At 39.9% G+C, this 23,111-nt stretch overlaps 1 protein-coding gene across 1 annotated transcript; it reads right to left on the bottom strand.

The window, feature by feature from the left end:
• Positions 1-80: 80 nt before the first annotated feature.
• On the bottom strand, positions 81-23,055 carry CFAP57 (cilia and flagella associated protein 57). The gene is made up of 21 exons (XM_010582527.1): positions 22,750-23,055; positions 20,987-21,273; positions 20,624-20,807; positions 19,554-19,706; positions 18,317-18,456; positions 17,452-17,617; positions 16,951-17,064; positions 16,240-16,452; positions 15,456-15,629; positions 14,134-14,295; positions 13,498-13,653; positions 11,305-11,398; positions 10,230-10,420; positions 9,044-9,217; positions 7,760-7,918; positions 7,200-7,343; positions 5,904-6,020; positions 4,792-4,926; positions 4,565-4,708; positions 581-707; positions 81-292 (listed from the first exon to the last, which is right to left on the bottom strand). Exons 1-21 carry the CDS (start codon positions 22,792-22,794, stop codon positions 81-83), a joined length of 3,291 nt encoding a protein of 1,096 aa, XP_010580829.1. The 5' UTR covers positions 22,795-23,055.
• Between the last annotated feature and the right edge of the window lie 56 nt (positions 23,056-23,111).

Here is a 23,111-nt window from a genome sequence, read left to right on the forward strand (position 1 = left end):
ATCATGGAAGTCTAATCCATGCTGTTGCATTTCTGATCTTGCCAGGAGAATGTAGTAACGTAAGGCATCCTTGAACCAGGTCACTGTTGCTGTGTCTTGTGACTTCTTTCCAGATTCAGCTTAGGCAGATTTCCAACTAAGAGAGGCTGAACTGCAAGGACTTGCCCCTTCTCCTGGATTTGGTCTCGCAGGTATTGAATTTCTAGCTGCTGCATTTCTATGATTTTCTCACTTTCCTTCTCTGCATTCAACCTCAGGACAGCTGGGCTGGACAGCAGTTCAGTGGAGGAAGCTAGAAGATAAAATCAGAGAAGATAGAGCAGAGTAACAAAGGTCCAGCTCGCAGAGTTCTTTGGCATGAACAAGGAAAGGAGTCTTTCAGGGCTGAAGGAGTAGAGCTAAATAGTAAGATTCTGCAGTATTTAGCAGCTTCTACAACTAACATTACAATATAACTGGTACCACCAGGGAGACACACTGGAACAATGTGGAGACAGTAATATAATTGTTCGCTAAGGACAAAAAAGGCTTCTGGAATGAGTACTGACAATATGGAAAACATACAAGAAGCACTATTCACCTGTGTCTTGAATTGCTTGTTTTTTCTTGGTTAATCTTAGTGTTGACTGGAGGTGATGTACCTGGGTGTGGGCCACCGTCAGTTCTTGCCGCAAGTCATTGATTTCCTTAATCAGACTCACATTTTCCTGCAAAAACAGTATGCCCTATGAGGAAAAGCACAGGTACTATCTGGCTCAGCAATATGTATCTTCTTATCATTGGGAAGGACACTGGACAGTATAGAATCATTATCAGAAGCAGAAGATACAGGGCAATCAGTACAGTACACAACGTTTCAGATAAGGCCACAGTAGATTTGACGCAAAACACGACAGTATCAAACCATGTTAGCTCAATAACCTAATATTTGTTTTGCTTTTCTGACTGCAGCTGCACTCCAAGGTATCATCTTCCTTGCCAGTTCCACAGGGAAGCTCAGGTCCCTTCCTGGACTGATCCAATTAATTCAGAATTAATGTGAGGAACTCCTATTTCTCCCTCGAGTGTGTATTATTTTGCTTTTCATTTGCCACTATGTGTCTGTTCATTTAAACTATCTGTATCTCCTTGCACTTCTTCAAAGCCCTCTTCATTAGTTCTGACAGACATCGCTTTCCAACACCCCTTCCAAATTATTAAGAAATATATAAAGCATATGGAGACTTGAGATACCTACTGCTAACATGCTGTTATGGGGCAAAGTTAGCTGTGTATTCATCTTTTGTTTTTTTAGTCAGTTTTCAACTCAAAAAAGTTCAGTCTTCTAATTTTTTTAATAGCCTACCACAAAGCATCTTGCTGAAGGAGTTGTGAAAGTACGAGAGAATGAACTTTACCCATTGTTGTGACAGATTCAAAGACTTCAGTAAAACCAGTATGGGCTAATACCAGTGAAGGATGATAAAACTGTTGCTCATAATTGAGAAACAGGAGCACCATTAACTAAATATTTCTTTTCTGAATTCAGGAGAAGTGAAATGGTATATTTGCCTCTTACAAAGAAGGTGAAATACCTTATCACATCAACAGCTAGTGCAAATGTTAAACAGCTGCCATCATACTTAAACCAAGAATAGCAAGGATTTCAGCTACTTGTGGTGGTTTCTTAGAAGTTTTGCAACACAGCACTATTCCAGCCCCTGGAACTTCATCATAAATGGTAATATTTTAAAAATGTAAGTGGCCAAAAGGCATGCTTTGGGTACCTCACATAATACCAGTCTCAAGCAATAGAAAACCCACTAAAAAAACAGGAGATAAGAACAAGGATTAATGACATTTTCCTATGAAAAAGATGTCTTCAAATCTTGATGGTTTTTTTTAATGATAATTTTGGTTGATAAAGATAATTATGTTGCCACAAGAGATTTATGCAAGGCATATGATTCAGTTCCTTACAGTATACTTATAAAGTATTAGCACCACACAACTGAAAACTGGTTAGTAATGAAGTATAATCCTTACCGCAATTATCTGTACATAGATGCACTCAAGGAGTTCAAGTTGGCAGCAATAACTCAAGGTGCATGTGCGTGGCAAGATTCTCAATACTTCGCACTAAGACAAGTACACGAAGTGTGCTTTAGTTTCCCCTCAGCTGAAAGTCACTGACTGGAGGAAGATTGTGGCATGCGTTAAGCTCTGAACTTGGGCAAGAACAGTTGTTGTGTTGGATTCTAAATGCAGTGGGAGCTGGTGCGCTCAGGCAGCCTGCTCTGAAATCATAATATTTTGTTGACTCCTACTTGTTTACTTCAAGTCTTTAAACACAGATGAAATTTGACTGCTATGCTTTTATCCCAGAGCTTGATACTAAAAGGAACACATGAAGATGATAACTTCCAAGAATCAGTCACGGTAATTTTCTTTTGACCAGCTTTCAGGGTTAGGTCACAGCATTTCTGTTCAGGTGTACTTTAGTCATGAACATCTTCATAAGTTCACCCCAAGTGGTTGAATGCTGCTATCAAATGAAGATCTTGCTTTTGGTCTATTAGACAGTATAATACATAGTATCTTGTGTGAGGCAATCTGGGCTATGTTGAAATGTCTCGTTCGGTTTGCTGGGTGCTAAAAGGCTGCTGGTTGACACTGATAATATTTTTCTGAGGAGGCATGCTATCCAGAGAGATTAGCCTTTAATTCAGTTTTTGCATTCTGCCAGAAAGCTTGCACTGCAATGCAATGGATTAAAATAAATGTTCATGGTAAAACTCATTGTCATGGGATGTTGTGGCAAAGTACCCATCATTTCAGAAAAGGGATTGATCAAATGCATGGAGGATGAGGGCATCAGGTAAAACTGCATATGATGTCTGAATGCAATCTACAGCCTAGGAAGTCCCTGCAGTGCTGACTGTCAGAGACAGGTAGGACATATTATAGAAAAGATCATCCTATACATGCTTCAGTTCAAGCAGCATTACTTCGAGGTTATCCAGTGTGTCTCTTCTTATGTATCCAAGTGACCAAAGAAGCCATTACAAATACAGAAGGCTGGAGGGAAGACGAATAGTCTAACAACAAGCAACTTGCCAATTGTAAGAATAACTCAAATTACCTTGACAGTTCTAATCATCTGTTACAGCAGTCACTAGTAGAATGTACCTATGAACAGTCACTCAGAGAGGAATACACAGCTCTGAAAATGTAAGCACAATTGAGGAATAATAGAAATACAGAGCTGGAAGGCCATCAAGATGTCATTTACTTTTTCAAAGCAAGTCCTGACAGAAGTTTGTCTAAACTAGTCTTAAAAGCCCCCTGTGAAGGGCTGGAAGACCACAATAATTCCTCCTGGCTGTAAAGTCTCATTAATCCACTAGAATTCGGAGAACTGCTTTTTCTTTGAAGAAACCAGGCTGCTTAGAACCTTTGATATCTTCGTCTTCCAGATGTTTTATTAATTCAGTTTTAATCATCATTTCATCTTAGGCTTACCGATCCAAAACATCAAGTATTATCATTATGAGCACCATCTGTCACCCTGTTCCAGCAAGGAAATTCTTCAGGTTATTTTCTGAAGCCATCTCCTTTTGTGCCAAAGGAAACATCTAACTCACAGAAGGAGTCAAAAAATTAAAACAGGGCCAGGGAAGACGATTGCTGCTGCCTAGGCCTGAAGAAGCACTATGAATAAATAGCAAAGAACAGATGACTTAGGAGGCGACTGAGGTCTAATGATCCTGAGGAAGCATAATAAAATAACAGTGAAGAAAGGGCTAGTGAGGGGAAAAGGAAATGCTGACTTTGCAGAAGGAGATCATGGTAAGAAGAGACTGTAAAAGAGCTGTCCTCCTAGGATGTTTGGTGTGGGGCTTTAGATCCTCTCACTCCAGATGAAAACAAATTGGATCTTTGGCCCCAGCTGTCACAAGTTTACCTTGCCTTGTAGGAAACAAGGATTCTGAGCAAGAGATCTTGGTACAAATAGGCATATTCATCATGTGTTTCTGAACTTCCACGAAAAACCTGGATGTAAAAAGCAGAAAGTTCTTCTGAGTTCAGACCAGTAGGCATGGGACTATGTGGCCAAAGTAATTTTTTTTTTTCTTTTCTTCCTCCGAATTACTTCTTAAACACTACTACACAGCAAGTACAGCTTGGCACTCAGACAGGTGCAATTTGACTATGATGGCAATTATAAATACTGTTTCAAATAAAAAATAAGTACATTAATTGCTTTAAAAATACCCAGGCAGCAGAGATTCCCTATCTCCTTTTACATTAGGGAGTGGGAGATAAACAAAAGTATCCACAAAACAGCAGCAATTTCTGACTTCAGAGATCTTGCTCTTTTTGTCCAGAAAATTATAGAACTTTAGTAGCTCAATGAATATTATCCTTGAATGGAAGCACTTGAAAAACTTAGGAATTTCTGGCAAGGAAGCAAACCAAAACTGTTTCAAAGTCCTAAGAATCCATTGTGGTAAGGCTACTAAAGTCTCTTTTGTACAGCTGCTTCCTTCTTCCCCCTCCATACCACAAGGAGAAGGCTTATTACCTGCACGATGCGCTTGTAAGCAGTTTGGTGCATTTCCTGATCCTTCACCACCTTCTTTTTGAAAGCTGCCAAATTCCTCTCAAGATACTCTCGCTGTCTCATGTACTCCTGCTGCAAATCTGTTTCTGCTGCTTCAGTCTCCACCTGAGGGGGCATAGCATGTTGCCTCAGTAATTACACTACCAGAGAAATTCATCTGGAAGGAGAAGGCAAAGGCCCTGACTCACCGAGTCTGATTGCTGCACATACTTGGTGTAGAGCTCACGGATCCCATCCTTCATTTTTCTGGAATCCTGAATGAAGCCCACACAATTATGAAGATCTGTTTTAAATCGTTTGATGAGAGTTTCCATATTTTGCTTCTGCAAGAATGATGTAGGTACATTCTTATTTGGCTCATCAGAGCACTCATCATATGCAATTTTCTAGAAAGTCTAGTAGAACTGGTGAAAGCTCTCATATACTTCACTTCCACTTAATTTAAAAAAAGCCTTTCCTTAAAAAACCTGCTGGGGATGTGAGCACTAAATGTTCAAAAGCAGTGACAAGTTTTAGCAGTAATAATAACCCAAGATACTTGCATTAGGTAATGTAAGTGCCAGCATCCAGAGATCTCATCCAAAAACCAGTGGCTTATTATCATGAATGCTACCCCCCACTGTCATTTCCCAAACAACCTTATTTTACGTTCTTATTTAGAAGCAACACATGAACAGTTAATGAGAGAAGGCAAGGGACAAAACACGTATCAGACACATGCACAACTTTGTGATTTCGCATCAAGATTGCTTTCCCATTCTCACTTGGTTTCTACCAGGCCCCTCTACCTGCTTCCTCAGTCCTGCACTGCCTGCTAAGCTCCTTCCCCTTCACTTGCAGTCCCTTTTCCTCCCTCGTCTGATGTGCTTGCTGTCAAACACAAGGGGTCCTTGTCTCCTCCATTTATAAGCCCACCCTTCATTTCACCCTGCTGATGCCTACGTATCATTGTAGGTGATAGCCTACGTGCTGCTCCTGTTTAGGCCAAGTGTCCCCAGATTTCAAGCGTGGGCAGGAAAGGGTAGTCAGTTAAACATTTGCCTCTCTGCTCTGTAAACCCAGAAGAATATGTGTTGATTGAACAAACTGACACATAAATAACTGGATTTTTTTTAGTATCAACTCTCTAACCTGGTTGCAAGCTTGGAAGTTTTCTGTCTTTGTCCCCACTAACCAGAGACTCTCCTGGTCCTTGGACACAGTATCCTTGAAGTACCCTTTGCTCAGATTAATGCTTCTGCGGTGTTCTGTCCCCACAAACTTCATTATGTGGGACCTGCACAGTAGTTGTACCCCATACCTTCTGCCTCTCTCTGTGCATCTCGCGATCAGTTGCCTTTAGTTTCTGCTGCAGTTGTGTGATATTCAGTTTCAACTGTGTGCTCTCATTGTGGAACCGTGCCAGCTCCCCCTCCATCTGCAAGGAAGCAGAAGAAGGAAATCAGGACTAAAAGGACACATGAAAAAACAACACGTAACAGGAAAACAGGAGACTGAAAATACAAACTTCAGGGAGTAGATCCCCCTTCAGGTTGAATTACAACACGAAAAAAGTCAATTTTGGAACAACACTGCCCTCTGTCAGAATATACAGAAAACACAAAAATGGATATTCAATTCCCTTTTGAGTTACAGGTATTTTAAGTGATGTGATGCCCCTTAATTTCCTTGAGCTGAACTGGAACTTTACTGTTCCATCTGAATAAAAATGGGTGAGATGGAAATTAACAGTCAATACTGGAAAGAGTAAGTGAAACAATAAGAAGAACCTGATACTGAAAAGAAACAAACCCATTGAAAAGCTGTGGGTACATATGTAGAACACAAGGGGAAAAAAGCAATAGGGGTACTACAGCATTTACTGGCATAAGATGGTGACCAGAAGAGAGAACAGGGCTTTCATCATGCTAGTCTAACATACATACAAATTGTTCAGTAGTTTGCATTTTATTCAAAAGGCTTTTGTTCTGAATAAACAGACTTAGGAAAACTAACAGGTCACTGATAAGCTGTGTCACCACAGACCTAATTTGGCTGAGCTAAAGGTACATCTGTGGAGAGATCACAGTAAGTTTCTATCATAAATAAGTTGCCTCAATGAGTCTGCTGCAAGCTAAGTATGAATACATGGAAATTTTCCATGGATCAGCTGATGAACAGTAATTTGTCCACATACCTAATCCCTAAACAGAGTTATGTTTGCATAAACCTGCAACTTTTCTGAGAGAAAAAGTTCACTCTCTCTTCCTCCAGAGCAGTAAAGGCAGTGTCTTGCAAATTCTACAGGGTACATGGAGGGCAACCACATAAGGATAAGATCTATTTTTAAGCAAAACTGATATTACTCAGAGTCTAGAATTAAATACTGAAACAGGAGCTTAAATAACTGTGTCGATCACTGGTAGCATATGATAGAAAACTAAATAGCAGCTATTGTGCACAAATATTTTTAATAGCTGTAAAGATATTGAATCAGTGCTGAGTATCCTTGAAAGAAGTCAAGGAACAAACAGGGTGGAGTCTTCCATGGGACTTACCAGGTCATCTTTGTATTCAAAGGGCTTAGTAGCAGAGGCCAAATGAGAGTTTTACTCACCTCATGGATCTGCTCCTTCATTGTTTTAATATCATTTTCACGTGACTCTATTTGCTTCTTGAACTCCTCTATTCTGTAATCCAGTACAAACTTGAACTTCTCCAGTTCCTGATTTTTCTTTTTTAGGTCATATATGTGCTTCTCCTGGGAGAAATAGGTACAGAGATCCGAATCAGACACAACACTCTCAAACAGATCCCTAGGACAAGGCACAAATACGGCAGAGGCAAAACCAGCAGTCACAGATCTAGTGGAAGACTGAACTTCAGTTGCACATCTACACAGATTGCATGAGAAGGGAGGGGGCAAATAATGCAGAGAGCCATCTACAGATCCCAGAACAGAGGATGAGAAACTCAACATCCTGAAGTTGAGCTCCTGAAGAAAAGCTTAGAATGTCAACTAAAAACTAAAATCCCAAACTAAATATCGCAAATTCTTTAAGTTAAAACTGAGTTTCCAGTCATGTGATATTATCACAAGACGATGCTATTAAAATAAATAACTGTATTAAATATGGGAGGGTGGCTTTGATCTCAGCCAATTGTCCTGTTTCTCACCTTGTCTTGGATAGTGTCAGCTCTCTCTTGAACCTCTGTCTTCAGTGCCAAGATGTCCTTCTCCAGTGACCTAATGATGCCTTGCAGCTTCTGCTGTTCTAGTCTCATTTCCTCAGTGTCCCTGTTTCGTTCCTTGAGCTCTTTCTGTAGGCCGTTCAACTAGGGAGGCAAACGAGTAAGAACTTAAAAGTCTGCAAAAGCTGTGCACAACTTAGCCATCCTACTCTGTAAGATACCTTGTAAACAGTGTAGGATAAAGGATATCAAACTAAGATATGATGAAGGAGCATCACATCACTTAAATACATGTAATTCAAAAGAGGGTTGAATATCCATTTTTGCATTTTCTCTATATTCTGACAGAATAGTCACTGCGCTACAAGGAATCAAGGAATTTGCATCCAGAAGCAAGAAGTGTATGGATATTATACTCAAGCATCAGCTTCAAATAACACTAAAGCCATGGAAAATTATTTTAAGGAGATCACTTGTTATACATCTCTAAGGATGTCAAAGTAGACTGGGATGGTGCCTAGTTCATAGCTTTTGGGTACCCCCAAAATCCCCGCCTCAGTACTAAGATCTGTGAAGCCAAGAAAGTTGGAACCAAGGAATGGTGCTGGTCAAACTGTGAGGACCCATGAAGAAAATCCTGGTGTCTAAAAGACAACAGAACTGAAGACAGTACCATGATAATAGAGGGTATGAAGGAAGAGAACCTGTCTCCAGATGGATACTGAAGAAACTGAAAAGAAAAAATGTCCCTCTAACATCCTTAGGCAAATGTAATAGCCAGCCAGTAAAAGAGTTAAAGGTTTTATGCCTCCTTAAACGTCCTAGTAAAACCAATAAAAAATGATGATGCATACAAAACACAAAGTGTTTATTGCATCAAATGAAGCAGTAGAAGTATTTTTCTAACAAAGCAACGCATTAGATCTTGGAAAAAGGAAAAGGTTCATTTCTTTCCCATCGTAGGATGAACAATATTATTATTTATAATTTAAAACTATGTAAGATAAAAGAAAGTGTACTAATAAAAACACACCTCCTCTGTCATCATCTCTAATCATATCAGCAATACAATCAGCACACAGCTTCTTCTTCTGCCCAAATATTCTAAAACATTCCAACTGATATAAGAAGGAGCTACTGTTCTCATATGAAATGCCACATATTTACAGACTAAATTAACAGACTAAATTGACATGCCATTAATCATATTCAATCCTTGGCTATAGGTCTTCACGTGCAGGTCTGACCCTATCACAGAATAAGACATACCCTTTTATTCATGACTCCTATTTCTCCTTTCAGTTGCAGGTTTGATTCCCTTTCTTCCAACAGCTGTCTCTCATACTTGATTTTGATTTCCAGGATTTCTTGATCTTCATCTTCTTCTATTTGTTTCTTAATTTCTTCATGTGCTTGAAGCTGCTGCTTCATATCCTCCTCTGCCTGCATTTAAGGAAAGCAAACATTAGAGAGGACAACAGTAAGAGACCAGTAAAGAAGAGGAGAATTCTTTATTTGTAACTGTGTTTCTCCTAGGAGGATCTGTATTTAGTGGACTCTTCAGTTGCAGCAATATTATTTAAGGTAACTTAACTTCTTAGGGGATTAAAGTAACTTTAAAAACTGTTAAGACAAACATTAAAAATTCTTCTTAAAAAAAATTCTTCTTAAGGCTTGGATGCTTCAAGTTAGGAACGTGGCCCAAATACTAACATCAGCAAACTTGTTCTGGCTGCAGAAAACACAAACATGAGTAACACCTGATACGATCTTTTAAAATTGCTGTTTCTGATGCATTAGGACCAATGACCACTCAGGTTTGTATCAGTCTCTGTATGCCTCTCTTCTCACATTCATTCCTCATGTTCTTTCCAAATTGGTATTGCAACATAGGGCTGCAAACAGTAAAGTTGATAGAATTTATTGACTTTAGATATACAAGTATCAGTTATCTGGCTGCCCTTTGTCAAGCCAAGTCTTTGACCTCAATGTGCGGGAGTTTTTTAAGTACTCAGGGTATTTCTCTTTGTTCCCCAAATTATGCAGGCAGGAATCTCAGGGACTCAGGAATGGAATTAACCATTTTAGAAATGTTATCTTTTCACTAGAACAAGCTGATTGAATCTTTTTTTCTTCAGTTACAGTAAATGTATCATATAACCCACATTAATAAACAGGAATTCTTGGATCTAGGAGAAAGAGAGGTGAAGCTGAGAATGCCCAAGGATATTAACCTTAGCAGGTTACTTAGTCTAGGTTTGAAGCCCAGAAAAGTTGGTAACTCAGCTGGGTTTTCCTCACTACTATTCTATATATTTGTCAACATATTTCCCCAAGGTTACAGGCAGATTAGGATCTGCATGAAGGGAGCCAACCTATCCTGTCCTAGGGAACATTTTATCACAGTTGGAGATAAACTTAGTTGATAATTCAAACTGCAAATCAAGTTTCCTACCTCTTCCAGCAGAACAGATTTCTCATTAAGTTTTTCCTCATAATATTCTGTTAGCTCCTTCACAGCCTTGTTTTTGCTTTCGTCCAAATTGTGCAATTGTTTCTCATATTCCTCCTGCATCCTCTGGGATTTCACTTGCAGCTCCTGGTATTTCTCATTCTCCATTAAGAGTTTCTGATTACTGTCAGATTCTGGTAACAGGCAACATATGGAACAGATAAAGCTAACAGAAAAGAGAGGTGTATCCTATCCTTCTACAGTCATCATTGTCTTATTCTCTACTGTCTTTTTGGCAGCTGATTGCAATAAGTTACAGTAGAAGCACTTCATCACTTTCTTAATCAGATATACAGGGGTTTTAGACTCTGTGGCCATACAAAATTTTACATCAGAAAACCATCTCTTGAGTCTCTTGCTCTTCCTTTTACTTACCACTTCACTAATAATGCCTATTCCAAGGCTGTCATTCACCTTTCTCAGTTGTATCTGAATATTGTGCTATATCCCTGCTTGCTGCATCAGGAGAGAATGTTCTGTTCCAGCCTGAACAAGTCTAAAACCTACACCAAAATCTCCTGCTCTGCCATTACAACAAATTAATAACAGCTAATTTAGGCATTCTCTTGAGATGACAACCATGTCAGAGCTGCATGAGCACAACTGTTACAGAGTATGAGTAGGCAATGGACTCATTTATGGGTGGACTTGCTTTTTGGTACTAATTTGCAGTACTTCTATTTTATCTTGATTATGACTCTGGGGTCCAGGTATTTACATGTTGTGTGCACTGTACATTAGCCTCGTTGCTGAACTGTATGACTTCACTATTCTTGCACAGTGAGCTATAAGTTAAATGAAGAAATTACTAATCTCAAAACCGATACATCTAAGATACAGTGCCCATGTGCATGTTTGTGGTGCAGTTTAGACAAACATTTGGTCCGCAATACCTATATGACATACATGCATTTTTCCTTGTACTTGTACTCTAGCAATCCCTCCCTGTCACATTACTTGCTATGAATCTAATGCACTTCCTCCACATTCTAGTTACAAACACTTGTTACAGTCTAACCTAACTGTTGCACCTCCCTGGCCTGTTTATTCATCAGCTCAGACAGTTGAAACTGGTGTTGTAGCTCCTGTTTTTCTTTCTCTGCCTGTAAAATCTGGGGAAAAAAATAAGAAAAATACATTTTAATTTGAAACTAGGCAAAGCAGTGTCCAAATCATTTGTGCTCTTGACCATGGTGGGGAACACATACACAACAGAATTCATGTTTGAAGCCTCTCACCAAAATTCAGATGCCATGTGTCACTAAGCCAAGTTTTCCCAGAGATTAGTTTGTTATGACAAGTTACAAAACTATGGAGAGCTAAGGGAAAGTAGCAAATGGAGTTCATATAATACAGGGTACTGTATAACACTAATCTAACAAGAAAAGTTTGTGAGCTACAAAAGCTCCCACTTCTTTGTGTGTGCCTGCTTGAGAAGAATTTGCAGTTCCACAAATTGTTGTCCAGATATTAAAGTTCAAGCTGCTTCCTGTCTCACTAGAAGCAACCTTGAGGTCCTAAAACACTGACAATTGCACAGAATGACATAAACCTAAGCAAAAGTGAGTTCTGAATGCCATTTGCTTGGAATGTCCAACTACCACTTCTTCTAAAAAAGCACAAAGAACTGGAACAAGAAAATGGGTGAGAAACTTCCCAGAAAAGTTGGGAATTATACCATAGGTACAATTTTTTCAGTTTCTTCTCATAACAACTGTATGGGTCTTACATAAGCAGAAATGCTCCATTTGACTGCTGGCCACAACAACTAGAAAGGTTAGCCCCAAGCCTGTCCAAATCTGTCGTTCAGTTTAACCTTAATACGTACTGATAGTCAGACAGGAAGTACAACTTGCCTGCTTAGAAAACTTTTATTCACCTTCAAAGGCATTTGCTTGCAAGCCTATAATCAACAAGCCTAAAGAAGTTTCAGCGTGGCTGAGATTATTATAACTCTATAGCCAAGTGCTACCTATGAAAAGACGTGAAGAACTGCAGAAGAAAACCAGCACAGATAAAACACAGGTAGAGGAATCTATAAGAATTGAAATGGCTTTCTTGTAAAAGGTCAAGCTGTGCAAAAATGAGGAAGAATAGAAAGGTTAAAACTCAGGTTACTTAAATGCAAAAACCACAATGAGAAAAGCCAAAGAACCTGAGGAACTACTTGAAGAAAACATTAAAATTAATAATTAAACTTCCTCAAAAAAATCAAAATCAGAAACCTGCCAGAACATTTGTAGGGCCAAAAGACAAGAAAGGTATAAAAGGAGCACCTGAAAATGACAAGACCATAAAATAGTAAAACTATTAAGTAACTTGGCAAGCTTTCATACTGGAATCCTTCCTTATGTGGAGTCAAACTGAAATACTGCTTGAAGGGACTATGTACAACTCAACAAAATAAGCACTAACAAATCACCAGGACAGGTTAATATTCATCCAAAAGCTTGAAAAGAACATGAAGTTGACAGAATTGAATCATGTGATGTGTAATCTCTCACTTCAAGCCATCTTACTGCCATAGAAATTGCTATTGGATCACTTGCCTTCTAACCCTAAAAAGGGTCCAGAAATACAGCAAATTACAGGTCAGAAATCTGGTGTGTGCACCAGACAGACGGACAGAATAGAATTAACGGACACAGATAAGTATGACACTGGGAGAAATTATCTTGGCTTTTGCCTTTCAGGGAAGTCCTGCTTCATGACCACGGAGAAATCAATAAACACATGAACAGAAGAAATCCAGGAAATATATTTTACTTCTATTTTCAAAAAGCATACAAGATGTTCTTAAAAAAGCTAAGTGGCCAGGGCATAAAGAAGGTGGCATTAAGAAGAATAATTGTTGGATTCTGCAGCAGCTGCAACCTTTTATATGACAGAGCTTTTAAGGTATAGTCCCATTTCTACTTCAGGGTGATATAGCTTTACTGATCCTTGGTCTTAAGCAGCATTTATTGCTGGAACTGGTTTTATGTGAAGATACTTATAGGCTACATAGAAGAACTCTTGCATTCCCTTGTACTTACAAGATACTTGACTCAAAAGTAGCTTCATGCTTTACAAATATCAAGAACATCTTTATTGGAAAGGAATGCTTCATTTTTCAGATGCTTTATGGCATTCATACATATATAATGCAAGCTTGAATTCAACTCTTCAGTGAAAGATTTCTTGGTATTTGGTTCCGCAATATGAATCATACCTGGTGTTTGGTTTTAAGGGAGCTTATTTCCTGCGTGAAATTCTCTTCTAATTCCTTTATTTTTTCATTACAATACATGTCCTTGAGACGTAGCTGGTAATCATTTTCTGTCCGTAGCTCTTTCACACGAATCTGCAGGTCTAGCATTGCCTGACTCTGTTAGGACATGGATGAGAAGACAGTTTTAACAGAGAGATTATTTGTCATTAGCAACAGCTTGTTAAGGATGTTTTATTTACATACACATATTTATGAAAGACAGCTTTTGCAGAGAATTTTCAGACAGACAGGCCAAGAATTTCCAGAAATAAGGTTCCTTTGTTATCTTACAAGATTGTTTACAGAAATGCAGCTTCTGAGTTCTCTACTCCATTAAAACTACTTTCAAGAGATTGGGGAAAGTATTAAGAGAGAAGTCTAAACTGTTCTCCATACTCACTGTTCATATAACGCAGTTTGCATATTAACAAGCAGCTGCAGCTACTTACTGTAACCTCTTTTTATGATGAAAGCCATGCAAGCCCTCTTAAACAGAAGGCCATATAGGAATAGCTAGTCACAAACACCATGCAAATGTAATTCACAAGCTGTACACTAGGAATCCTATGGTTCATGTTCACAAGTTGCTCCTCTTACCTTCTCTTCGATATCTGATCTCATGATCAGTACTTCCTCAGCATACTCAACTTCCTTTACCCATTTCAGTATCCCACCTCCTTTATCATACACTTTCCAGATAAATATAGAGCCATCCTCTGAGGCAGTCAGCAGAAATAGGTCATTGTTTGTTATGGACATCTTAGAAGTAGGAGACAACAAAATAATAGTAGAGACAAGGAAGAATGGAGAGACAGTTTGATTTTATACCAAATTTTTCTCCCCACCCACATACTCCCTGTCATTTCTACCACATAAAGTCAACAGTGGAAATATTAACATAGGCCCACTACCAACATCTTGATTATGTCCTCTACTCCTGCTCCGCCCCGGTCCAAACAACAGGGGAAGGCAAAGAATAGAAGAACATGTGAAGACACTGGATCTGCTTCTGCTCTCAAAGCTGTAGGAAGATTTTTAAAAACCTGGAACAGACAAGACCTTCTAGACAGTTATAGCACAGACAGGCATCTTATATGACAATTACAAAGGTCTCTAGCTTTTTCCTTTGTGAAGTTGTTTGAGCAACAGATAGCTAAACTTTTTCTTTTGAATCTGCAAATAAGCCCACCAAGAACTATCTAGTAATAACTGCTGTCACCTCCTCCAGGCCTCCTGTGACTGCGTGGCCTGGCATAGAGTACCTGGGAGCTGACACAGCTTACGAATGAGGTGAAAGTAGAGTTCCAGTAACTGAAGTTCATAGACTAATGTTGGACTGTGCAACTCTAAGTCAAGGTGCTGTATTTGACAGTGATACTTAAAATGCCAAAATTACAAACAGTTGTAGCAAGACAGAACATGTGGCTTCCTGGAGAAAGCACACTGAAATGTTCCATGGTTGCAGGGTCTATTCCATATCCCCCACCTTTGAGATGCTGTTCATTAGCCTTTTAGATATACACTCTGGTTAGCAGACCAGTACTGCAATCTCTTCTGCTCTTTACCCTGGCAGCAAGTTACTTAATACATTTATCTCATTCCTACTTCTATTCTCACAAGAGGTTTTAAAGTCTGCATAACTTTATCTTCCTCTTTCCAGAAAGAGCTATATCATAATTCTCCATCAGGGATACGCCATGTTACGTATCCTGGTGCAAGCCACTTTTTAGCCAACAACAGCTTATCCAGTGACATCTATTTTGAGAGACAGGACTTCTATAAATGTTGCAATATTCATTCTTCACATGCAGGCTTAACCTTAGTTTTAATGTATTATGCTATGAAACGGGAAGGAGAATCAATGCTAAAGGAGACGTGTGCAGCTGGTATCGCAGGGAAAAGAAAGTAGTCTATGTTACCTTTGTAACAGCACCTGCATGGGCCCGATACTCGTTGAAATCCCTTGTCAAAGGTAACGGGTACTTCATAGCTCGAATTGTCCCCAGAGATGTACCAACAAATACCATGTGCCCGGAATATGAAACAGCTACTGCAGTATAAACAACATCAAAAGCAGGCACTTCATGCTGGATCTAAAAAAAAAACCAAAACCAAAAAACAACAAAACACACAAACTCCTCACATTACATTAAGTTCCCCAATACTATTTGATTACTTATTGCATGAGCAATTGTCATACCCCTGCCTGCAGCAAATAATGCAGTTAAAAGAATCTACGTGCCTATAGGATTAAAGCCAGGAAGAGTAATTAGTATTAAGGTTTATAGATATGCACTCTTAAAATTTCAAGCCAAGTTCCAAACGTTGATCACTTCTGAAAGACGTAATGGTTATCACATACAATTTACTACTATTTTGGACAAAAAAAAAAAATGCACATCGCCTACAGCGGTAGATGCTATACACTTGTATTTCAGCAAAACAGTTGATACAATATTCCCAAGTTAGTTTGTTAGCCAGATTAGAAGATTTCTAGGTAAATCCAAGTTTTAAAAATACAAAACTACAACAAAATTTCAGGTTTCATGGTAAAGGACATAAGAACACAAGAAAAGCATCAGTAAATATCGCAGCTATCAAAACCAGGCTGATTTCTACTTAGCAAATGGATGATAAGGAAACCAAAGCACTAGTACCCTCCCCAGAGAGCTTAGCAAAATCCCAGAGTGCTTGTTAGCTCACCGAAGACTCTGAAATTTCTTTAAGAGTTTGGTCAGATCCAACAGCAAAGATGATTTTGGCATCAGAAGACAGGGCAATGCTGCTGTAGATGCAGGACTTGAGCACACACTCTGACTCCCTTTCACCTGTCAACAAGTTCCACTCATACACAGCACCATGTGTGTCACAGGAGACAAATTTAGCATCATCTGCGCTCCACTTAACTGCATGTATCTGGCAAAAGCAAAACACACCAAGGAGCACGATGTGTAGTTTATAGACATAAAACATGGAGTCATTTTACTGGTAGATCCATAACAACTTTGGAATCATACTTCTAAGTCTTACTTTAAAACCCCTAGATGTCTCTCAACTAATCCCATTTTAGCATTTAAAAAAAATAATCAGTAAGAGCTACTTTATGAACACACTGTCAGGAAAAAGCTCATTTCAATAGTGAGTAGTACATTTTATTTTTTAATTTATTACTGGGATGTTTTTCCTGATTCAGCCATCTGCCAATCATTCACCCTCAATTTAAGGACAGACTCTTTAGATGTATTTAGTGCATGCATACATTGACTTCTGACCACAGAAAACTGACTTTTGTATTTCTATTTTTAATTTTGGGGCCCATTTCTGATCCAAAATTGTACTTCACCTTTTCAAAACGCATCTTACCAACTAGTTCATACTTCAATGAGTTGTATCTTATAGAATGTGTTTACTAACCTTCCCGCTATGTCCTTTCAGATTATTAATATTCTCAAAGGTGATGCTGGAATAAATTTGAATCACATTTCCATCAACTGCAGCAAAAAGATGGCCTCCGTTACTGAATGAGCACTACAATAAGAACATAACCACCCATTACTGTAGATGCAGTGGATAAAAACATTCATGCATTGAATTCCAATGACATCGTCTAATATCAGAATGTTACACAAAAAGAAAACTCCATGACATAATTAGCCTCTTACTGCTTTCTTAATTGCTTTCCCCTGTAAAATTCAGTCCTTGAGTATTTGAGCAAACTACCCCTTCTGCTGCTTCCCAGGTCCACAGTCATCCATCAGCCTCCAGGCTTATTTTCCAACAGTTGGAATCCTCTTCTCAATGCTTTGATATCCTAAATCCTACTAGGATCTATTGGAGACATTTCTATCTTCTGTCATGTTCTTCACCACTTTGCTCCCTATGACTCCCCAGTTTCATTTTTGCACCACTCCTTACCTCTCTACACTTTCTCACAGCAAACTCCTTGAAAACATGCATGTCTTCATACAGTAGACTTATAAATCGTAGTTTGTCAGAAAACCCAACCAAACAGAAAAGGCCAGTGGGATGAAGTGATACTGTGTATGCTTCCTCACGATATTCCTTATACAGCTCCAAAGTGCTGAAAGAGAAAACCATTGCGCAGTATGGAATAGTACAAACTCCCTATGCACACTTGACAGGACATCATCTGGCCCGGCAAGGACACCTGCAGCTACAATCTGACTCTGCCTTGTCCTTGAGGAAATACGTTGTCATTCGATTAAGTAATAATCACAGAGATGTTACAGGAAACAAAGGCAAATCTGAACTTTCTGGTTCACAGAGAAGGTGTAGAAGGTGCAAGAGCAAATCCTTGTTTACTGTAATATAATGAAGACGGTAAATGAACTGCTGATTGCAAATCTACACAAACATCTTGTCTGACATTTGTTTTTCCCCAACTCTCCCTCCACAGAGCCTTAAAAGACAAGTAATTTTGCTTAAGAACTATGGCTATGAAGCAGGATAGGGGACAACAGTATCTCAAGACAAAGCTGAATGAAACATTTCTGAAGATTTTTTTTTTTTCCCCAAAACACATGAGAAGTCTGACATCAATATGGCTTAATAGAAAAGGTTTTGGATTCTTCTGGCACTGGTTTTAAAAGCACTGCATATTAACACTGCCCAAATCATGTCAGTAAGACCACTTACGTCCCACACCACAGAAGAATTTCAGCAGAACAATGCTCTCATTCATATGAGATTGCTGCTGATGCCTGCTAAATAAAATATACAAAAAAGCAAGAGGTAATAACAAACACAAACAACTCTTTACTTCGTCTCGTAATTCCAGATGCGGACAGATCTATCGAGGGAACAAGTAGCAAGAATGGGTTTCCACATGCAGATGTCCAGACCAGTGATTGAAGCAGAATGCAATGGGAAATTCAGATACGAAAAATAAGCTGCCTTCTCCTGAGAAGCAATAAGAACATAAAAAGATCACAAATATTTCACTGCAGGCAGTAAGTCAGGTAAGAAATCTATCATAGCTCTTTGTGTACAGTAATCAAATATTTTTGAGGAAACCACTTAATCCTTTCACTGCACTGGTCTGAACCCAACAATGTTAAAAACATAACAATGTTAGAATCAGTTTTAATTTATTTATTAATAATCTATTTATTAATAATAAAAGTGACGCAGGGAAGATGCAGGCTCCATAGTTCTCATACACTAGTGAGAGCAGAACATAATTATAAGTGTCCAAAGAAATGCAAGTTAGATAGATAAATAAAACTGGACCTACAGAATTCAGTTAAAACCTTCTGGTCAGACAGATATTTAAAAATAATCAAGTGATAAGTGATAAGTAACTTCACCAGGATGTTTAGCTAGCACATGCTGGAAGTGAGGCACCAATAAAATTTTAGGCTGCATGCAGAAAAAGGACCCATAACTACAAAACTCTTTCCTGTAAAGATCTTTCTGTATGCCTGCATACAGTTTAGGTATTTAACTCCATGTAAGTCTAGTTCATGGTAATACTTTTATCTCTTGTCTTTGTATTATTTAATTCCTCCAGAGTAGGGAATGTTTTTCACTGTGTTTGTTCTTCACAAAGAGGTTTCACTCCTAACTAGGACTTCAACAACTATTATTTTAGAGTAACATCAGATTTCCATGGCTGTTCCAGCTTTATCATTGCATTGAAGTTTCTGCATATTACAGTGGAGCATAAACTACTAGTTATGTTAAAAATCTCTCTGTTAAAGCCTTACTTAAGTGGTTCAACAGACATGCACCCTTAAACAGTCTTAACCATGTCCTCTATCATTCTGCTGACTAACATCAGGTATTCATATGGAGGGATGCTTGAGCAAGGGGCTGCTGAAATACAGCGCTCAGAGAAGCATGCAGACCACTTCATATCATCAGCTTTAAGGGTTCAGACACTATTTGATAGATTTTATGAGAAGGTAACATAGAACGCGACACTAAATAGCCTGTGCCATTCCAATACACCCCTTACTAGACATGATGGCTGTAGAATGTGATAAGATTGCACTCACCTTCATAAGATTGGTGGAGAGCATAGTAAACATGTAAAGCTGATTTTTATTTGTGTTAACGACCATCGTTTCCTCAGAGGGGCTGAAGCATATACATATAATGTCCTGTCTGCCTGATGTTTTTGGCTCACTTCTGAACAGGTCCTGAGGAAGCTGCACAAGAAATGCATCCCATGGGATATTCCAGTTCTCCGTGTTTTAGTAGCAGGCATGCACAAACACACAAACTTTTGCTCTAATGCTACTCTAATAAGCATATACATAACGTCAGTAAGACAACTTGGATATTTAATAGTACATAACTACTGCAAGGCAGGGAATAGAGGACAACATAATCTAACTATCTATAGCATTACAGCTGAAAAAAGTATCAGAGGACATTTCAGCAGTAATCTTAACTAATGCATTAAACAAAAATGAAAACGGTAGCAGAAAAACATCGAGAAAATTGTGATCTCAGAATCTTTGCATTGTATCATTCAGGTTGATAACACTCTTATAACAGGGTCTTGTGCATAGGGAAGATCTGACATTTTAGGCCCAGAGTATGAAGGCTTGACCAGATCATCAGAGTTAAATATTCTTATCCAAAGATTGCAGTAAGTCAATGCACGCAGCTTGCTATAGAACAGTTAGAAATCTTACTAGATTACTTAAGAGTGCACAAGTCTCATGACAGCTATAATAAATATCTGAGGGGAGAAAAGCTTTGCCATGAAAAAACCCAAGCAGCTTAGTTCTTCAAAACTGATATAGACTACTTCTTAGCTCCAAAAGTCTCCATAAATAAAAGTTTCTTAAAGGTTTCCTGAAGTTTAGCAGCCTCAAAGCACATTTTACCTGTGGGAACATGCAGAGCTACCTTGCAAAAGGATATCTGTCACTGACTTTCAGTGTGACCTCTGGCAACTCCCTTACTTTCAACACCACCAGGACAGTTAGCTAATGCTTACAATGTAGTTTAGAGATGTGCTAAAAATTATTATTAATAAAACTGAATTGGAGCCACCCCCACCCCTCTAAACAGGCCTCTGCTGCATAATTGCTTGGAAAAGCTTTTTTCTCCCTACCCAGATTTCTTGACTCTCCTTGTAGACTTCCTTTTCCTTGGTCTTTTCAAACAGAAGAACAACTCCTGGGCTAGATGAACATGCAAAGCCTTTGGAATAAGCTACAACTGCAGATATTTGAGGCAAAGAATCCTGTTGTGATCCATTATCTTCAGATGCCAGTCCACAAGGGACATCAGAAGAACTGCAAGCAGAAAACACATAAAGACTTAAGAATAAAGAAGGACAAAACAAAAAATGTTTATCAGCAGCAATCAGAATATTATAACCCATTCATAAACTGGACAAGAAAGAAATTAGTGAATGCAACTAATCTGCATGCACAAGCATGAAACTATTAGTAATAGTATTTAGCAGATTTACCTCTCATATTCTTCTGTTGTTGTATCTTCTTCTAGTTCCCTGGGTGGTTTTTTGTACTCTACACTTGTCTCCCAGTGCAGCTCTCCAGTTTCAAACAAGATAAGCTTGCCTGTGTCAGTGCCACATATAACTTCCTCCTCGGATAGCCAGGCATGGCACAAGTAGTTTTGTGGCTCTCCCTTCTGTAAATTCATCTGCTTCAAAGTTCCTTCACTGTACTTAAAAAGTTTAAAAAAGCCATTTCCAGTGATACAAACCTGTGCATTGTCTCGAGGACTAAAGCTCACCTATGGAACAAAAGGGAGAGAAATTACATTACAAAACTATGTTCACAAATAAGCAAATATTATACTTGTTCTGAAGACTTTCAGCACCAGATACAGAAAAACAAACAAGGGAAGAAGGTTCATAGAAACATACAGGAGCAGAGAAGAGACTAAGAAATAACCATCATAACTACATTGCAGTTCTCCCCCTTTCAAAGATGTGTATATCAGTTTTACACAATGCTACAAATACATTTACTCTATTAAGCTAAGATGCTATCTGAATCACAATGCAATACCAAAAAGAAAGTTGTCTCTGCGCTCAGGATTAAATGACAAAAGTAAGGCCAAAATACCTCTTTACTGCTGATTAGCAAGTTTTCTGGCAGCAAGCTTCCTGAAAAGTGGGACCATTCATTCTTAAAGGCCAGGAATAAATTCTGTTTTCAGGCAAACCTTGCCCATTACGCATATTGATTCACACGATTAGGTGTTTATTGGTGAAAACAGTGGAATAGCCATCTCAACACCCAACATGAAGTTAGTTAGACCTCATTTTTCATTCTTAATGGAACTTTAGTCAGCAGTTGTCTTTACAGTCACTTTCCTCTCTTTAGGAATTGAGCTCATGAAGTCAGTAGCTCACCCAACCTCTGCTTGTAGCTGTACCATGGAAAAAAATGGCAGCTAGGGTCCAACCAACCCATGTACTGGAAGCCTTTTACCTCCCCGCAAGAAAGATACTAAAAAAGGGCACCCAAAGCAGGATGCAGGAATTGTTTGAGTGCCATCAGCCTGCTCCTAGCCACTCTTCCTGGGTTACTCTTCTGAACTGTACATAGAACAGACTGCAGGAAGCAAAAGGTGCACGAACATGCCAAGAGCTTCCAAGATGTGTGTTACGCCTGCTGAGCACAGCCAATGCATTTAATGAGCGTTTCTGCAGGGACACAAGGGACACATTGCACACTCGCTGGCCAGTTGCACTGGCCCCATGCCATAGATGTCATGTGATATAAGAGAATCTCGTGTGATATAAGCGATATGGACATGAGAACGTCCATTACGGGGCAAAGCAAAAATTTATTTAGCCCAGTGTCCTATTGCTGAGGAAGGCCAACAGCAGGCGCCAGGAAAGGCCACAGAAACTACATAAAATCTACGGTGTGGAGCCCTCCCCTCCCTCTCTTGCCCTGGAGAGAAGCTACGCGACCACAGGAAAATGTACTGCGCGCATATCCTGTAGACTGAATTTACGTGCTACCCGGTACCTGGTGAACTAAAGTTTGATCCTTTTCTCCACCTTTTTGAAACAGTGCGACAGGCTCCCGAAGAACCAGCCAACCGTGAATCACGATGCTAAAGACAAGCCGCAGAGGCGCCGGCCCAGCTCACTTCTGGAGGCAGGCGTGCGCACCCTCGTCCCCCGGCGAGGCCGGGGGGAGCCGGCCGGGCCCGGGGCTGGCTCGGGGAGCCCGTGAGGGCCGCGGCCCCTACCTGGCAGACGCCACTGCCCGGGGCCTCGAGGCGGACGGCCGCCATCAGCCGCTGCTTCTCCCACAGCCAGTAGGTGAGGTGCCCCTCGGGGGGGGCCGTGGCGGCCGCCAGGTACCGGCAGTCGGGGGAGAAGGCCAGGGACACCGCCTCCCGCGCCGGCAGCTCGGCGGCGGCCAGCGTCCTCCGCCGCCGCGCCGGCACCGACGACAGCTCGTAGACCGTCAGGACCGGCTGCTCCGCCACCGTCTCTGAGACGGCCAGGTACCGCCGGCTGGGGCTGCCGGCCAGCGCCTGCACGCCCCGGCTCTTCTCTGTGCCTGCGGGGAGGAGAGGGGTCAGGGCAGGGCGGGCCGGGGCCGGGG

The sequence above is a fragment of the Haliaeetus leucocephalus genome, unplaced genomic scaffold (assembly GCF_000737465.1).
Source record: "Haliaeetus leucocephalus isolate CR32 unplaced genomic scaffold, Haliaeetus_leucocephalus-4.0 Scaffold848, whole genome shotgun sequence".
In the NCBI taxonomy this organism is placed as follows: domain Eukaryota; kingdom Metazoa; phylum Chordata; class Aves; order Accipitriformes; family Accipitridae; genus Haliaeetus; species Haliaeetus leucocephalus.

Excerpts from the sequence above, each read along its gene's own strand:
- CFAP57 (XM_010582527.1), bottom strand. The coding sequence starts at position 22,794 with ATGGCGGCCGTCCGCCTCGAGGCCCCGGGCAGTGGCGTCTGCCAG. Across the intron at positions 18,457-19,553 it reads TCTCCACCAATCTTATGAAG|GAGAAGGCAGCTTATTTTTC; the intron begins GTGAGTGCAATC and ends ATTGCTTCTCAG. Across the intron at positions 11,399-13,497 it reads CCCTTAAAACCAAACACCAG|ATTTTACAGGCAGAGAAAGA; the intron begins GTATGATTCATA and ends TTTTTTCCCCAG.